This window comes from Magnolia sinica, chromosome 9 (genome assembly GCF_029962835.1).
Source record: "Magnolia sinica isolate HGM2019 chromosome 9, MsV1, whole genome shotgun sequence".
NCBI lineage: Eukaryota > Viridiplantae > Streptophyta > Magnoliopsida > Magnoliales > Magnoliaceae > Magnolia > Magnolia sinica.
In genome coordinates, this window is record NC_080581.1 from 78,250,286 (window position 1) to 78,269,698 (window position 19,413).

Consider the following 19,413-nt stretch of genomic DNA (forward strand, 5'->3'; position numbering starts at 1 on the left):
AACAACACACGAACGTGCGCTGGTTCTTCATAGGGCCCAAAGTTGCAGTCGATGGACAAATCTACTCCGTCCATTGGATGCGGCTCGAAAATCCAGTTAGATATGTTGATTTTGGCTCCGATTTGGAGTGGTCCGCAGATTCTTTCTTGGTGACGTCTACCGGGCATTTGAACGGTTGAAAACCAAGCGCCATTGTCTATCTCAAATCTGTCACCTAGGCGTGAATGAGATGGAATGAGGGACTCTCTTGGACGGTCTGGATCAAACATTTGACGTACGGTGGTGGCCCACAGAATTCATCCGCAGGCTCTGTTTTGATGGCTGGTGGGTCCCAGATTGACCTCAGAAGGAAAAATCCAATCCGCTCATTGCGTTCCTCTCGAAAAACTAGCTGAAAAAGGGTGTTTTTGTATGTCTTTTGGTTCCGCCCATTGAAGCTTTTCTTTCACCGCCCATCTTGCGTTTGATCGCTATGATCTTTCAATTACTTGCATGATGCCAAAAGGTCCTCTAGATGAGGTTAATACCCCACTTATTTACACAATGGATGGTCCAGATTGATGATTTGGATGATGAATGGGCCCCACAAAGAGGAACCGGCGGACCCAAGTTCGCCTGCTGTGAGAGGGATCCCGATTTGAGAAGGAGAGTCGGTCAGCGCTTGCTGACCGACTTTTGGACTTTTGGTGTGCGCCCGGTGCACCTGCTTAACGTGTACATGCACTACCTGTGTGGGTCACACAGAGATGTTTTTGAGGAATCTACTCCGTCCATCTGGTTCTTCACATGTTTTAAGGCGTTGATACTGAAGATGAGGTGTTTCCAGAGATCAGGCGGGCCCCAGATCAGTAATTTGAGGGCTGATCTGCCCGTTGGGCCACTTCCACAGCGATCCAATGGATCAAATTTTACGTTTACGGTTCATTTATGGTCCTCAGGCCACGTATGGAGTTTCGAACTGATCAGATGATGAAAACCCTATGATCTTGCATTCTGGACACTTTTCAGGCCACTTGAGCTTCAATTTCTTGATTTTCTTGGATCCTTGGCGTGCAAATCTGTCGATCTTAGTCTCCTAGGGTCTATCGCTTGCCTTGGTGACTTCAGACCGTTAAATCCATGCTTTTAGTACCCTTTCCCAATCCAGGCTCGTGAATACGCCCTGCATCACAAACATGATTAAATCAGGCCGTTAAACAATATTATGTTTGTAAATCCTGGCAATAACTGGGGTCTGATATGCAATATTTGACCCTCAACAGATACCTGGTGCCTCAAGACGAAATAAGAATCCTTATAAGAAGTATGGAATTCGATGTTGTGGGTATTTACCTATCTTTCTTGCTTAGTGAATTCTGAAAATTCGTGACATGCTTTCACCTTCTAGATTCAGGAGGAAAACAACTATAAAGAAAATTGTAAAGAATAGTCATAGTGGAATGTCAGAAAGCAACATTGGTGCTAATACTAGCGATTACGCTGAAGGAAGAGCTACCCCTGAATTATTAGATTCTCACCCTGACACTAGTCCTGAAGTCAATGAAGTTAATTCAGGTAAAGCTACTGCCACTTTCAAAATCAATGGTTTGGTTTGTCTCTTGTTCAACTAGGGAAATGCAAAATGCCCACAAGATGATAGTTTCATCCATTGGCTTACTGTTACCTGTAGTTGGTGCCAAATTCAACACATGCACTGCTGCCCTTACCCTTGCAACCTCACTGAGTGCCATCTGCTCTGTGTTGTGGCTATGATGTTTGTTACATGCTCTTCACACCCTCACAGACAAATGAGAATAGTACTCTTTGCTGTAATCAGTGTAGCTGATAAATTTTCTTAAAACATTGATTTAGCTACCTCTTAAAAAAATTAATGAGTGGCACTTAACACATCATTTTGCAGAAGGATTTAATTATGGTCTTAAGATACGTACTAGTCAGGTCATGGGTGTACCTTGGATGAGTCAACTCGAACTAGGTGATATCCAACCCAGTTTGACACCTCGAGTGATCCCCCTCATTCATCCTTGAGTTCAGTGATTCGTGACTTTGACTGACTGAATGAGTTGATCTGAATCAACGAGTCTTTTAACCATGGTAGAGATCTTCTCTATTCTTTTGGTTTCTCATGCCCTGCTTTTTTCTTATTAGATGATTTTGCAAACGAACAAGCATCTCCTTCAGCAGCTGCGAAGGAGGAAGAACGAGAGGCCGCAACAGACCTAGAAGAATCAGATAGAGGAGAAAATGGATTCTTCCGACAGAGGAGCTGCAGGAGATTCAGATGATGAACCCCTCATAATGTTGGACTAGATTGCTTAGCATCTTACTAGTTATTCTCCTTCATTTTGTTATGTTTCTTCCAATGCAGAGTATGTGGAAGGTATTAGGAGCAAAAGTAGCCTCGAGCTTGGAGACTGGCCTTCTCTTTGAAAACTCAAATGTTGGATTTGGCTTTGTTGCAATTGTCCCAACCATGGTCTGTCGATCTGAGTTGCTGAAGGAAGACGGACATTTTGGTACCTACAATAGATGCTGCTAATAAACTATAGTAACACAAATGCCACAATAAGGGCCATGTATATGTAATTTCCACGGTAATTGTATGTAGCATGTGTTTGTAGCCATCTTATGTAGAGTAGTTTAACCACTCATCTTGGATAGGTCATAGCCAAAAAATTACACATCCAACAATCCTAACCATCTGATTTGTTCCTTCAAATGGACCGTTGAAAGGAATCATCTTGTGTGCGACTTCCGACTGTTCAATTGGTATGTAACCCCTTGGATGTTGCTTCCCCTGGATTTTTTGAATTTGGATGTCGATAGTTGGTCCATTGATCCAACTGTTAACATCATTTATTCAATTTGGGTTTCAGTTATGGTCCATCCAAGAAGCGGTTAATTAATTGGATGGTCTGAATCAGGTGCATTAGCTAGACTAGTAAGTATTGAATTTTCAGGTATAGATCATTCATTATCAGTTGCATTTTGCTTATATTCGAGAGGAAACCTTTATTTGAGATGTGTGACAATTTTCGCTTTCTAAAGTGAGTGTGGTGTGAAAGGATCGTCTCCACCTTTTGGCATCACAGTACAACTTCGGCCTAAAATTTGCTGCGACCTGTCATTAGTACAAATGATGAATCATGTAGCATCCTGTGCATCAAATAATGTGTATGATCTCATGTGGGTCCATCATTTGGCCATCTCCAGCCTTTGGTATTAAGCTCCCACTATAAATGTGTGGTGCACCAGAAACTTCTCACTTTTGGAGAGTTCAAAGCCTACGATTGGTGGCATGATTTTTATGTTTGATGGATTAACATCTTTGAACTTGGGAGGCTTCAGGGTAATGGCCCGTCCCTTATGTGTCCCACATCATCAACAGCTTGGACTATTAGAAATAGAAGGTAGCTGGTCCACAAATCACAGTCCATAAATTTTAGAAAATAAGAAGTGCATTTATTTGACAAAGGAATGGGAAGCCATATGCACTTTCCTAACTTGTAAATTAGGACATGCCATTCTCTGGGAACATTGTTACAAGAGATGAGCTGCTTGTTGGATGATTGCATCAAAGTGCTATAACTAATATGGCCTAATTTACTATACAAAAGAAGAAAAAAAGAACAGAAGAACAGAGATTTTACTTGTGACAATGTGGCATACTTCATTGCTCAGAAAGTATAGTAGCCACTCAGTACTCCTTTAGCGAGGTTTTTCTGAGTATAAAGATCCTTCACAAACTGGGAGTGTCAGCGTCATTATCGTCATTATCATTATCTAAGCTTTATTCCAACTACCTTGGGTTGTCCTTCAGAAATGAGTAGTGTCGGCATCATTATCATTATCTAAGCTTTATTCCATATACCTGGGATTGGCTATATGAATCTTGTTCCCCTATTTGACTTCATCAAGGGCTATACCTTTAGTTAGATCAGAAGTCATCAATATTTTCGTAACGCCTCCTTTTGGGCCTTTTACAATGAACGTAGAAAAAAAGACTATATTTGAAAGCATTGGAAAATTGTCAAGCTTGAATAAATTTTCTTTTGAATATATGTCGAGTAAAACATTTGAAATAAAACATGTGAAAAAAAGTGGTGACAACGAGCATGCAGTAATAGGTAATGCAATGCCATCACCAATCCTTAGGCATGGGTTGTACTATCCATATAGGCCCAAATTGAGGTCTGGTTTTGTTGAAGTTTGGCACAGAGGGGTTGAAAGATGAAGAGGAGCTAGAAAAAGTTTGATAGGAGATGGGTGGAGCATAAGGAAAGAAAGTAGACGTATGATGGGTTACCAATAATAATTTGGGAGCCATAATGATTTAGAGAAATTTGTTTGAAAGAATGCATAACGGCATATTGACTATGTGGTTATTGTTGGGGAGGCCTTGTGGAACATTTATCCATATAAAAAGAGTTGTAAAGTGAAGGCAACTAGCATTGTTGTGATTTGTGGATCGACATATCTGACACTGCAGCCCACAACAACTGCAGTAGTCTTCAGTGTAGGTAAAATGGCACAACCATTCCCTAAAAGCCATGTCCATAAGTGAATCCTTGACCTGTCTCAAGCCGGTTAAAGACAGCATCTATAAGTGAATCCTTGACCTGTCTCAGGCTCGTTAAAGAGTTATATGCTGAACCTCATAATATGAACTCAAGAGGAAAGGGTGGTAGTGAAGCTTCCTCCTAAAGGAGAAGGGTCAGAAGCTCCTGAGAATGTGGGCAGTAGTGATGTTGGTCTTGATAGTTGTGTAGATCGTCTTATAGCTCTTTAAAAGTGATTGGAGAATGTAGTAGACTTTGTATGTGAACGACTGAGAGAATGCTTGATGATCGCATGATTATCATAAGTGGCTTTGAGATTGCTGAGGTAATCATTGATATATGATGTTTTCTGCTTATACTTTTGAATGTTGATAATGCATTTGCATGGGATTTTGACTGTTGTGAGAACATCTTAAGAATTGCCATCCTGATTACATGGGCTGGTTTAAGCTAGAAAATATGTGCCATAAAATTTTGGAGAGAGTAGATAACAAGCAAGAAAAGGCCATGTAATCATTTTCCAACCATTTGGAATATTCAGGATTGGAGATTTCCATTTCTCTTTAATTTGAAGAATGCTTAGTAGTCATAGGTAGCAATGGATGTTATATCCATATGGCCCATCATTCCCTGACTCTAATGGCAGCTTGTTAGTATGGCCTTTCCAAATAAGAAAGGCATCATTTTTTAAATTTAGTTTGCATCAGTTAGAGAAGCATTCTTAAAGACATTGGGAAGGAAGGGATGCATCGAGGAAGAAGGAGAGCCCATGAAGAGAGAAGGAATTATACAAGTCAATGGAATGATTTTGAATAAGTTTTGGTGAATGAGATGGTCTTTGGAGATGGTTTTAAAAAAGACAACCGAGGTTGTAGATGATTTTGGAGAGCGAGGTGAAGTTGGGGATTAATTCGGAGAGAGTGATGGAATCAAAATTTATGGGGTTTTTTTTTATTTATTTCTAAATAGAAAAAGGAAAGGGAAGGTAAAGAAAAATGTGAGAAGATAAAAGAAAAGTAAAGAGAATCTTAGGTTTTGAAGAAATAAATGACCTTGAAATTCTAAATATGGACTTTAAAATAAAATTAAAAAAAAAAAAAAAGGAGTTAAACATCTTGAAAGTAAAAGATCCAAGAAAGTTGGAGAAATAGAAGAACATAGAAATTGTAGATCTATCTTTTCTTCTTTTATAGCGAAATTTTAGGGAAGAAAAGAAGAAAGGATATTCTTTGAGGGTGGTATGACTTGCAAGATGATTGCTATATATATGTCAAAGGAGTGATAAGGTTTTGATGATTGGTTGTTTAAATACCATGAAGTCTTATCTTTATTATTGTAATTAGAAAGTGAAGAAGAGAAAAGAGAGGAAGAAAGAAGGAAATTTCCCTATTTTCTATTTTCTTACACAAAGCAACATGGCAATGTATATATAAAGGGCAATTTGGATGCAAGCAAAGCTGTTTTTAAAGCACCTTGAATTGGCTAGCAAGGTAATGCTACCTGATTAGTTATTTTGTTCGCTGTTTCTAAAGCACCTTCAAATACAATGGATTTGGACATTGACACATCTGGCACATGTAATCGAGATTGATGCTGGCACACATGCATTTAATTGAGATTGATGCCTGTACAGAGCATTTTATTCCAAGTGCAGAACTTGGGATGAGCTTTTCCACCTCCTCACAAGAATCTATCCTTACTCTTCTTCTTTTTCTTTTTTTTTGGGTACAAATCTATCCTGGCCATATTCCACCTTTCAAAGGCGTGATGTCCTTATTATTATCATTATTGTTTTATATATTCTTATGCATAAATAGGTTTTAAACCATAGAGAAGATGTTTTCTCCGGGTTGCGCATGTTGGGCACAACTTTGCTTGGATTCATACAACCCCTAAGAGTTCCAAGTGGTCCCATGGCATGTGAGACTAAGTGAGCCGAACTAAATATGCTATTAAATAAGGTTTCATCCAATATCTAATTACATACTTGTCATGTGTATAATTTTTTTTACTTTCAATATACATTTACAATACTCATTTGATGCATTCAACAATCACAATTTTCAATCAAAGACAAGTTTTCTATTCTCATCAATGACTCATAGTAGGACACTTGCACCGTCCAGTCGATTGGACAAGATGTTTACTAGTTCTAGCAAACATTTCATGGGCTACAATATGAAAATCACATCAGTTGGATGACCTAATCCATCCATATGTAGGTTTCTTTTTATATTTATTTATTGCCAAACCATGGATGGGATGGTTAGGATTTTCTGATAAAATTGATTCTTTAAAACTATGAGCAATAGATGATGGATCTAACAGATGGATGGCCACTGCTGAATAGGCCTACTTTCCCATAAATCATGTTGACTGTCCACTAAATAGTTATTGTTCATATGGTATAAATCATCTTATTAGTGGGAAATTTACAGTGGCATAAGAAATATGTCCCGGACGTACTGTACAGCCCATATTGCTTGGCTAGACTGGCCAAGTGTCCCCTTGCAAGTAGAAAATTGCATGTGATGATGATTTCCACACTTCTTTTTGGCATCACAAAAGTCCAACTCGAAAATCACCACATAGTAACAAGTGATTACTCTTATACAGTTACACCCTACGTACATGGATGTGGGAAGGTGAAAGAACTCTGTGTGTGATGATCAAAAATTACAAAATATAAAATATACATGAAACACCACTCTTCTTTGTCTAAATGTTTGCTTAGCCCACATTTGTACTATTCTTTGTTGAATGTTAATTTGCTTAGCCCACATTTGTCTAGACCATTGGAAAATTTTAAAAAAATAAAAAAAAGACCAATGGCTAGGTAGGCTACATTAGTTAGATCATCCAGCTTATAGATTAAGTTATCTTGTCGTCGAGGTGGGCCAAATTTTGAAAACAAAGAGATAGCTTAGACATTATTTTTATTTTTATTTGTTTGCAGAAAGGTGGGAGCACACCACCTGTAATTTTATTGATTTGAAAATAGTTATGTACAGCCATTCAGGTAGGTGCAAATACAAGGAACAACTACCACACATATCATATAGACCAAGCAAAATACACAAAATTACAAAAAGGAGAAAACAACTAAAGCTTCTTTTTTTCTTTTTTTTTTCTTGTAGACACGAACTGTACAAACATATTTACCCTAGCTCCAATCATCTCACCGTCATTGCTATTTAGGAAACACCATGGAAGGAAAAATTAAGGAAAGCATTCTATCAATAAATATATAGAATTCTCTCCTTCCCTTCCGCCAAAGTGCTAGGGTCCAGAAAAGCATCCCTACACCTGCTCCGTGTCCAACTCCAAATCCTATCCACATTAATTCACATTCATATTTCCTTTCAGATTGCAATGTTGACAGAGGGGACGGTGGTGCACTCTCTGCATCTTCGCATTTCTTTGATAGTGGAGGTCCACACAATCCCGAGTTCTCTTTGAATGATTCGCTGTTAAATGTAAGAAACTGCCGGCTTTGTGGTATTTTTCCCACGAGGAAATTCTGTGAGAGATTCAACACTGCAAGGAATGTTAGATCTGTTAGCTGCCAAGGGATCTCTCCAGACAATTTATTATGTGAGAGATCTAATGACTCTAGATCCCTTAGATTCTGAAATGATGTTGGAATTCCGCCGGTTAAATCATTGTTGGACATATTGAGCACAAGGAGTGACTTTAGATCCCCAATTGATTCTGGGATATCCCCATGAAATTTGTTTTCCGAGAGATCCACTACAGTAAAGGCTGTAAGGATCTTCACTAGTTCCATCTGTAGCCCTTTGCTGACTAAAGACACTTTGTTTTGATAGTATATGGAACTTCCGTTACTGTATATCATTTTGCCAAGGACCAAAGATTGGGATTTGTCATCTTCCATCATTGCCGTCCAGCTCGTGAACATATTTGATGGAAAATTACCCTCAAAGCTATTGAAAGAGAGGTCAAAAATTTGTAACAGTGGGAAAGGGTGATTTGTTAGAGGATGCCCAATGGTGCCATGAAATTGGTTGGATCTCAAGACGAGAACACGCAACTGGGACAAAGCTCCCAACCATAAAGGGAAGGTGTCATTCATTTGATTGTTTCCCAGGTTTAATAACTCCAACATTTTGCAATTAGCCAAAGACCTTGGCACTGGGCCCTCTAATTGATTCCTGCTGAGATCAAGCGTTTGTATGTTGCATCCCTCTTTAAATGTCTGAAGTAAGGTGCCATTGAAATCATTTCCTTGAAGATTCAACACAGACAGGGCATCACCAATCTCACCCAAACATGGTGGAATCTGACCAATGAAGTGATTGTGAGATAAATCAAGGACTGTTAGGGATGTTGCATTGCAAACTGATCGAGGGATTTCACCACCAAGGCTATTGTTTGAAACTGAAAAGAATAGGACGGAGGGTGATGGGATTGGAAGTGAACCTTTCAACATGTTGAAGCTAAGGTCAATAAAGCGAAAGTCACTCAACAAAAGATGGGGAGATGGTTTTATTCCCTGTAGAATGTTGTGAGAAAGATTTAAATAGATTAAAGACCCATTGCCAACCTCCCATATCCATTTGGGTATTTCACCACTAATTTTATTGTAGGAAAGGTCCAGTTCCCTCAACTGCACTTGATTTCTCAAGAAATTTGGAAATGTGCTGATGTTGCAAGAACGTAGCAACAAAGATTGAAACTGGGAGATGGAAACAAATGTGGAATTACCACTGCCATATTGGACTGACAAGTTGTTATCTGAAAGATCTAGAGAGTAAAGTTTTTTGAGGTTTTGAAATAAGCCTAGCTCCACAACACCACTGAAATTATTGGAAGAAAGGTAAAGTACTTGAAGCTTGGTAAGTTGAAAGATAAATCTCGGTATCATCCCCTGCAATTTATTGCTATCCAAATAGAGGATCTCCAGCTGTGAAGAAAAGGCATTGTGGAACTCACCAAGTTGACCACTAAGTTGGTTACCTCCCAGATCCAACATTCGTAATGATGGGAGTGAAAACAATGATGATGGAATTGGACCGCTCAATTTATTGCTATACAAAACGAGGAGCTCCAGCTGTGAAGAAGAGGCATTGTGGAACTCACCAAGTTGACCACTAAGTTGGTTACCTGTGAGGTCCAGTGTATGTAATGATGGGAGTGAAAACAATGATGATGGAATTGGGCCGCTCAATTTATTGGATGAAAGATACAGATATTGCAGTTTGGTCAGGTTCAAAAGTGAGGATGGTAATGATCCTGACAAGTTGCAATTTCTGAGGTCTAAATGAGTCAAGAATTTGAGATTACTGAGAGAATCTGGTAACTTTCCTGAAAATCCAGTATCTGAAAGGATCAATTGCTGTAGAGTATTGTTTTGAGGGAACTCCGGCAAATTGATAGCTACAAGTGGATTGATTGATATGTCAATGATTTCTAGATTTGGCATCTGGAAAACACTCTCAGGGAATTTTCCATGCAATCCACAATCTTTAAGGAGCAGGGACATCAATGAGGATAAGTTCCCTATGAAACTGGGGACTGCAGAGGAGAGATTGTTTCGACTGAGGTGGAGTTCAGATAAGAAATGGAGCTGTGAAAGGGAAGAAAAGATGGAGCCTGAAAGACCACAATTTATTAAGCTCAACTTGCGGAGATAAGGGAGTGGCAAATCTAAGGTCTGGCCCTGCAGTAAGATGTGTACCCAGTCCAGATAGAGTTCACTCAGATTGGACAGGTTTTGGACGACTGCTCCAATGCTTGGGTTTTCGAGTTTCAGGTATTGAAATCCAGAACCATTCCAATATTCATTGCGAGAAAGATCGAGAGAAACCAAAGAGGTCAAGCGGGAGATTTCCAGTGGGATTTGGCCATAAAAGAATAACCAAGAGAGGTTGAGATGGGTCAAACTGGTGAGCTGGTCAAACCCAGATGGGATTGGAGAGGGATCGAAGTAATTGTCAGCGAGGTTGAGCTTCTGCAGGCTCCGAAGACGAAAGAGGCTTTCAAAATCAATCCGACCAGAGATATAGAGCTCACTGAGGTCGAGGCTGATCACGTGACCAGTGGGTCCATCGCACGTGATGCGTTCCCAAGTGCAGCAATCGGTATTGTTTGAATTCCAAGAGGGGAGAGTAGAGAGGTTGTAATCATCAATGAAGTTAAAACGATGCTTGAGGTGGAGTAAAGCAGAGAAGTGATGATGGTTGCATTGTTGGGTAGTGAGAAAGAGAAGAGATGATAAAAAGAAGAGAATGAGAAATGCTGGGTTGTTTTTAGAAGAAAAGAAGAGAGCCATTGGTCAATAATAGATGGGTGTTGGGAGTTTGGGATGTGTAGGAATAGGAAGCGTCAGCTTTATTTATAGACAAAAAGTGAAGAGGTTACTACTGTTAAGACTCATACGTGTGAAATACGAGAGCCGCTCGTGGTGCCCGTTTGATTTTCCAAATTCCAATATATGTGGGGCCCACCATGAAGTATGTGGCTTATCCACACCGTCCATTCATTATTTCAGCTGAATTCAGTTAATTAGAAAACAATTGAGGAAGATCAAATTCTCAAGTGGACCACACCACATGGAAAAGGGAATTTAACACCGACCGTTAAAAACTTCATGGGGCCACTATTTCCTTTGGTGTGGTCCATGTGAGCTTTGGATATGAATTATTTTTGGAATCAGTTACTAAAATGATCTCTTCAAATAGATGAACGGTGTGGATATAATAAATACAACATTGTGATGCCCATGCAACTTTGATCTCATTTGACGAGCTCGGCAAGCGTCAGCGGTACGGGGATTTCCTGCCAAAGTCTTTCCCATGAAGTTCCTGCATTGTGATGCTAATGGGGCCCACCGTGATGTCTATGAGAAATCCACACCGTGCATCCGTTTTGAGAGATTATTACAGTATCTAAGACCAAAAATGAGGTGGATCCAAAAATCAAGTGGGCCGCACGGGAGGAAACAGTAGGAATACAGTGACCACGGTTTGAAACATTAGTATGGCCAGAAAGTTTCATCTCAGGCAAACTCACTTCATCACAGTGGTAATGACCTTATAAACGGTTTGGATAAACATCAAGCTAGATTTGGATTGCATTGTTGGTACTGGTTAGTGGTTGATGTTCTCTAAGCCTACCGTAATGTATAGTTTTTTTATACACTTAGGTGAACAATACCATTGTTTCCTTTGGTGATTGACTGCTATATAGGGCCTATCATGATGTACTTGTTTAATCCACACTGTCCATCCATTTTACTAAGATAATTTTAGGGCATCAGCCCAGAAATGAAGGAGATTCAATTCTCATGTGGACCATTTTAGAGGAAACAGTGGTGATTAAAGGGCCACCATTAAAAACTTCTTATGGGTTATAAAAGTTTTGGATCAAGCTGGTTTCAGTTTTTATCCTTCATCCAGGACTGTGTTCTTATCAACAGTGGATGACAAATGAACATCATGATGAGCATTATGGTGGCCATTCAATTAGCATCCTTTCTTATGGTATGGTCCACCTGAGATTTGGATCCTCTTAATTTTTGGGTTCATGACCTAGAAGAAGCTGGAAAATGGATGGATGGCCTGGATATACAATACATACATCAAGGTGGGCCCACGGTCATGGCCGCACCCAATCCGGAAACCTCATCCTAACTATATATGCAATCCGCATCCAAAGAAATTTGTTGTTTTTTTATTTTTTTATTTTTTTATTTTTTTATAATAATATTAATTACTAATTTTACTTTTAGATGTCTATTTAATTCTTTTTAAGCAATTTTATTAATTGGTGGATATTTTAATTATTTTAGAAAAAATTATAAGAAAAGTGGGAGAAAACTAACAGAAGGTACCTTGACAATAACTTAGGGCTGTACATGAGCCAAGCTAGCTCAAAAAGCTTGCTCGGCTCGGCTTGACTCAACTCAAACAATGACTCAAAGTGAGCCAAGCTTCATATGACCTAGCTCGTTTTAAAAATGAGCCGAGTTCGATCATAATGGATCTCGACTCGACTCAACTCAACTCGAAGCTTGAGCTCGAGCTCGACTCGAATATATATTATATATATAATATATATTATATATATAATATATTATATTTAAAAATAAAAAAATTAAAACTTAAACCCTACTCTATTCGTCTGTCCCTTTCTTTCTATTTTCCCTTCCTTACCTAACTCGTGCGCGCCTAAGCTCCGCCCTTTCCCTCTCTTGTGCTCGAGCTCCACAGTCCCCCCATTCATCTCTCTCTCTCTCTCTCTCTCTCTCTCTCTCTCTCTCTCTCTCTCTCGTCTTAGCCGTCACGCCTGCACTCAGCCACTCACTCGAGCTCTCTCTCTCTCAGCACCAACAATAAGGTACCTCTATAGCTTTATTTAATATTGTATATATATTATTAATTAAATATTTGATTTACGAGTTGGGTCGAGTGTGGGTTGGGTTAGTTAGGTCGGGTGGCTAGGTTGAGTCAGGTGTCGATTGGGTCAGGTTGCTAGGTTGAGTCGAGTGATGGGTTGGGATAGGTTGGGAGCAGACTCGACTCGACTTGATGTAAGCTCGCCTCGACTTAATCCACTAGCTCACATCGAGCTCAACTCAAAAGGTTTAACAAATAATCCAAGCTCCATTGGTAAGCTCAAGGCCAAGATCGAACTCGAAGAGAGCACGGATGAGTCAAGCCAAGCTTGGCTTACCTCGACTCGACTCGCCTTGATGTACAGCTTTACAATAACTTCATTGAGGAAGTACCTTAACAAAAATTTAATTTATAAAGGTATCAGGATGTTAATGCCACCTTAATAAGGTACCATTTTGTAAAATTCTTTTGATAGAATTTAAATAAGGCACATGACAAAAACAGTGAGGATTGAACATCAACGGTTGAAATGATCTTGGGGTATAGAAGCTTTAGATCAAGTTTTAGATCAAGCTAATACTTTTGTATTTTCAGTTCCTCCCAGTAAAAGTGACTTTATGAACAGTAAATGATATATAAACATGATAGAATCAGGGAGATTTCAACTGTAGGCATTTTCCTACTCGCTTTTTCTTACTGTATGGCCCACTTGAGTTTTGGATCTACTTCATATTTTGGTTAATCTCATAACAGAGTTTGTTAAAACGGATGGACAGGGTGGATTTCTAACAAACATCACAGCCGGCCCCACCTAGCTAGCTTCTGAGTAGGGAACTTTGGGCCGCTTTTTCCTATTGTGCTGCCACTTAAAGTTTTGGATCTGCCTCATTTTTGGGCTCATGCCCTAACAAAACCTAGAAAAATGGATGGAGGGAGTGGATTTCTCACAAACATCATAGTTTGGCCCCACTTAGCTTCTAAGTACAGGAACTCCCAGCCACAGTCTGTCCAAGCAATCCACGTACTGGATTTAGATATTCAGACGGTCCTGATCCTTTTAGGCAACATTGATAGATAAGGTGGATTTCTCACAAATTTCACATTGGCTCACTCAACTTCTGAGCATAGAAACTTCTTGTGATAAGTTGTCCTATGTAATTTGCATCCCACATTTAGATATTTAGATGGATCAGATCCTTTTAGGCAAGGCATCCACACACTGATAATCAACTGACTACATGAACTAGTATCATTAGCCATTATCATTCAAGGAAGGCAACGTCAAGCATTTACTATCTCTATCTTATAAATGCCATCAATCCATTTTTCTTCAAATGGAACACTTCCACACGCAAACACATATACATGCATGAATTTTACATTGCCCATTAGACATGGAGCCCAATGTGCTTTATTTTCCAAATGCTCTTGGAATTCCTAACCCAACAATCTCGTCAGGTCAAGCAAGCCATGACTGTAAGCAGGTCAAGCACAGACACCATTTATTCATGCAAAAGTGTCCGTGCATTTCTTTTTTCTTTTTCTTTTCTTTTTCTATTTTTAGTTATTTACTATCCTCATTTCTACATTTCTTACTAAGTTGGTAAATTATAGTTAGCGCGCGCGCACACACATATATATATATATATATACACATGCATAACTGTACGTATTGGATGGAAAACTCCCATAAGCCTCACCAATGTATATGTGAGAATCATTTTTCCATTGTTATCTGTGGTGTGATCCACTTGAGCTTTGGATATGACTTATTTTTAGGGTCATTCATTAAAATAATCTTGCCAAATAGGTGAACGATGTAGATATAATAAATACATCATTGTGCGGCACATGTAACTTTGATCTGATTTGAACCGTTAATACAACTCCGAGCTCGTGAGCGTGGATGCAGATTTCCAGCAAAAAAAAAAAAAAAAACCTAGTGGGGGCTACCATGATGTTTGTGCGGAATCTACATCAGTCTTGTGAGATCATTCAGGACTTTAAACTAAAGAGGAGAAGTATCCTGTACTCAAGTGGTCTGCATTAAAGGAAAAGGTGCGAAGGGAGATTTTTAAACGTTGAAACCTCTCGTAGTATCATTCCTACCGAGATGAACTGAAAACACAAATATTAGGCTGATTTAAAACTTATGTGGCCGCACGAATATTTTATTTCAATTGTGAATGTTTAATTCTCACGTTTTCGGCCCACTTTAGTATTGGATCTCACTCCTTTTTTTTTTTTATCTCATTTTCTAAAATGTTCTAAAAAAAACAGATGAACGGAGTGGGTTTCGCACAAAGATTACGGTAGTCCTCAACTAGGTTTCCAGGGACTTATTCTAAGGAATTAAGGAAATCACGCGCGTGGGGGAGCATTAATAGGGGCGCGGATTTCCTGCCGAAGCTTTTGGCAGGAAGTTCCTGTGCTGGGATGCTAAGTGGCACCCAGCGTGATGCTTATAAGAAATCTACACCATGCATCCGTTTTGAGAGATCATTTTAGGAAATGAGGCTAAAAATGATTTGGATCCAAAATTGAAGTGGGCTGCGGTGGGAGGAAACAGTAAGAATTCAATGACCACCTTTTGAAACATTCGTATGGTCAAAAAGCTTCATATCATGCATAGTTTTTGGTGTTTTCACTTCATCCCAGTGAGAATGAACTTATAAACAGTTTTGATGGCATATAAACATCAAGATAGATGCCATAGAAGTTTCAACGATGGTAAACTCTTTCCACGGTTTCCCTTTTGGTATGGCCAATTTAATTTTGGATCCACCTAAATTTTTGTAGCATGAACTAAAATGAGCTCTTAAAACAGATGGATGGTGTGGATTTCTCACATACATCATGATGCCCCACCTAGCATTCCCGCACCAGTCAAGTTGGTCGCGTGTGGTACAGCAGCCTTTCCGCTTCTGCGTGGCAGAATTCTACGAGATCATACTCTATTATTATGTTATTTACATCCTGCTACCTTTTTAAAATGATATCACTTTTTGTTCTAAAATAACTAAAATGCCCACTAATTAATAAGGTTGCGTAAATAAGTGTTATATATATATATATATATATATATATATATATATATATATATATATCAACCGGCCGCGGATTGCATTGCTGGTACTGGTTACTGGTAGATGTTCCCTGAGCCCTCGCGTAATGTATATTTTTTATACACTTTGGGTGGAAACAACTGTGATTGAGTGCCTACTATTAAAAACTTTCCAGAGCCCACTTGACATTTGGATATGCCTTATTCTTATACTCATGCCCTAAGATGATATGGAAAAATGAGTAGATGGCGTGGATAAATCATATATGGAGCCCACACGCAACACGGCACGTATACAAGCATGACTTTGACAATTGCCATTAGATGTGGCGCCAACATGCTTTAATTTTCAACTACTCTTGGAATTCCTAACACAACAATCTCACCGGGTCAAGCCAGCCATGACCATCAGCAGGTCAAGTATCGTGGCACCTTCTATTTATGCAAAGGAGTCCGTGCACTTTTTTTTTTAAAAGAAAACCATCAACTGCCCTCATTTCTCCATTTCTTACCGACTTTATAAATTATTGTTAGCAAACAGTACAAGCTACAAAATAAGATGACAAAGTGTCGCACAACTAGAGAATCCTTGCGCACGAACACTGTCAGTATCTCATCGTCCGCTACTCCCCTGCCACCAGCCAATGGCTGGTGGTCGGTGCTATGTGGGCCCACCATGATGTATGTGTTTCATGCATGCCATCCATCTATATTTCTAGATCATTTTATGGTATGAGACTAAAAATGAGGTATATCCCCCAATCTCGGGTGGACCACATTACAGGAAAATAGTGTTGAATAAACGTGGAACATTAACAACTTTTTGGAGGCCATAAAAGTTTTGGATCAAGCCGATCTTTGTTTTTTTAATTCATCTGGGTCTATATGACCTAATCAACAGATTGGATGTCAAATAAACAGTACATTGGGCCTTAGGAGAATTTTAATGGTGGATATCCAATCACTATTGTTTTCATATGGTGTGGTCCACCTAAGATTTATATTCCTCTCGTTTTTGGTATCGAGCCCTAAAATGATATTTAAAAAATGGATGAATGGAATGGATGAAACAGATACACCATGGTGGGCTTAGAGAAGTGTCCCATGTTAAAAGTTGGGATGTGTATACGCAGGGATAAAATCTTTCTCCCTTAAAAAAACAATAATTACTGAACGCATTCTTCATTCCCCGTTAAGCTAGACTGTGCATTCTTCATTCCCCGTTAAGCTAGACTCCCTGAAGAATTTCAACACAAAGGACTCCTATCACTGAAAATTTTCAACGTAAAATCGTGGAGTGCTTTCCTTCTTATGCGTTAACAAACACCACTAAACATGGAACATTTTCCAAATTTTGAGTTAAGTACAAAAATTCAACATTAACAAATAGGCCCTCAGCTAGTTAGTAGCTAACCCGCGTCCCATGAAAACGAAAGAATGATAGAATTGATAGCCAGTCTCCACACATGTGCGCTGATTTTCTGGGAAAGCCTTTCACAGAAAGTTCGCAACGATGCCGGGTGGGCCCACAGATATGTTTGTTAGAAATTCACCATGTTCATCCGTTTTGAGTGTTTATTTTAGGAAATTCGACAAAAAATGAGGTGGATCTAAAACTCAAGTGGGTCACACAAGAGGGAAAATTGGGGGAAAATTTTCCTACCGTTGAAACTTTTCTGAGCTCTACCTTAATGTTTTATATGCAATCCAAACCATTTATAAGGTCATTACCACCGGGATGAAGTGAAAATACCAAAAAAATTTGCCTTAAATAAAAATTGTATCGCCCAAGAATGTTTCAATGATTGACAATGAATCCCCACTGTTTCCTCTCGTGTAACCCACTTAAGTTTCGGATACACATTATTTTTTGTCGCATTTTCTAAAATGAGCTATCAAAGCAGATGAACGGGGTGGATTTCTCACAAACATCTTAATGGGCCCCACCCAGCATCCTTACACAGGAACATGCTTTGGCCGAAAATCTGCGTCAATTAGCTAATGGGCCTAATTCTTTAAGGAAGGCATTTACATGGTCAGGATTGCCTGATCAACGTTCAATCTCACTAGATTGCTAACATGCATGTTCCAAGTGGATGCTATCATAGTGGTGTCTCTATTCTACCATGACTAAAGACTTTAAACCATGATATTTACTTCAAATCCTTTTATAAAGAAGTTGTGGTACACAATGTAAACAATGACAACCACCGTTGAAGCCTTCCTAGGGCCACCATAATGTTTTTTCACCATCCAACCTGTTCATAATTGGGAAAGAGCGCAACTAAGGGTCACCGCCTATCAATACAGAGATGCTCGACATTACAACTCTAGGGTCAAGATACACAGGTTCCGAGCGGGAGAGCTAGTCCTCTGCAAGATTTTTCAAAATACCAAGGAACTTGGCTCAAAGCTCTAGGGCTGAACTGGGAAGGACCCTACAAGGTGGCAAGTATGGTTCGACCAAAGACCTATCAGCTAGAAGATATGGAGGGGTTGCTTTTACCTCATTCGTGGAACGCCGAACATCTAAAGATCTACTACCCCTACGGGATTTCTACAAGTGTTACAACTATGTCCGACCAGCCCGACTTGACAAGGAGCTACATGAGTTCAATTATGAGAAACCTCCCTTAGTCAAAAGGAAAAAGGTCCTCCTTCTCATTTCTACTATTTTATCTGTTGTTATTGCGACCTACGAGATCGACTATGAGAAACCTCCCTCAATCAAAGGGAAAAATGTTCTCATTTTCATTCCCACTATTTTATCTACTATTATCGTGACCTACGAGTTCGACTATGAGAAACTTTCCTCAGTCAAAGGAAAAAAGGGTTCTTCTCTTCGTTTTCACTACTGTGGTTACCATTATCGTGACCTACAAACTCGACCTCCCTCTGCTGAAGGGAAAAAAAGTCCTCCCTCGATATATTGACCCTATATACTTGACACTAAGTGCCAAAAAGGGGCCACACGTGAACAGACCAGCTATACAAGAATTGAATCAAACTATATATATATATATATATATATATATATATATATATATATATATATATATATATATATATATATATATATATATATATATATATATATATTCACTGATAACAAGGGAGAGTGTACACAAAAAGAAATGGCAAATACAACGATAGTGGGGTCTATTCCTCCAAAGGCTTCTCAGCCTCGGAAGGGGCAATGACAGGGTCATCTGGAGTGTCATCATCCTAGCGGTACAAATCTAAATCCAGATAACTTTGTTGAATATCTTCTCGGCACCGCTAGAAGCCCAGGTTGAAGATATCCTCCAGCTCGACTGCATGCACCTCGGAAGCTTTAAATGCCTCCACAGCCGCCGCCTCACTTGCGGGAACTAAGGATTCGACCTCTGCCACTCTAGCTTTCGCACCAGTTACTCGCCTCTCCGTCTCAGAA

At 39.3% G+C, this 19,413-nt stretch overlaps 1 protein-coding gene across 1 annotated transcript; it reads right to left on the bottom strand.

Moving 5' to 3' along the window:
* Positions 1-7,749: 7,749 nt before the first annotated feature.
* On the bottom strand, positions 7,750-10,851 carry LOC131255193 (receptor-like protein 7). Its single transcript, XM_058255890.1, has one exon. The coding sequence runs from the start codon at positions 10,849-10,851 to the stop codon at positions 7,750-7,752; it is 3,102 nt and encodes a 1,033-aa protein (XP_058111873.1).
* Positions 10,852-19,413: the final 8,562 nt, after the last annotated feature.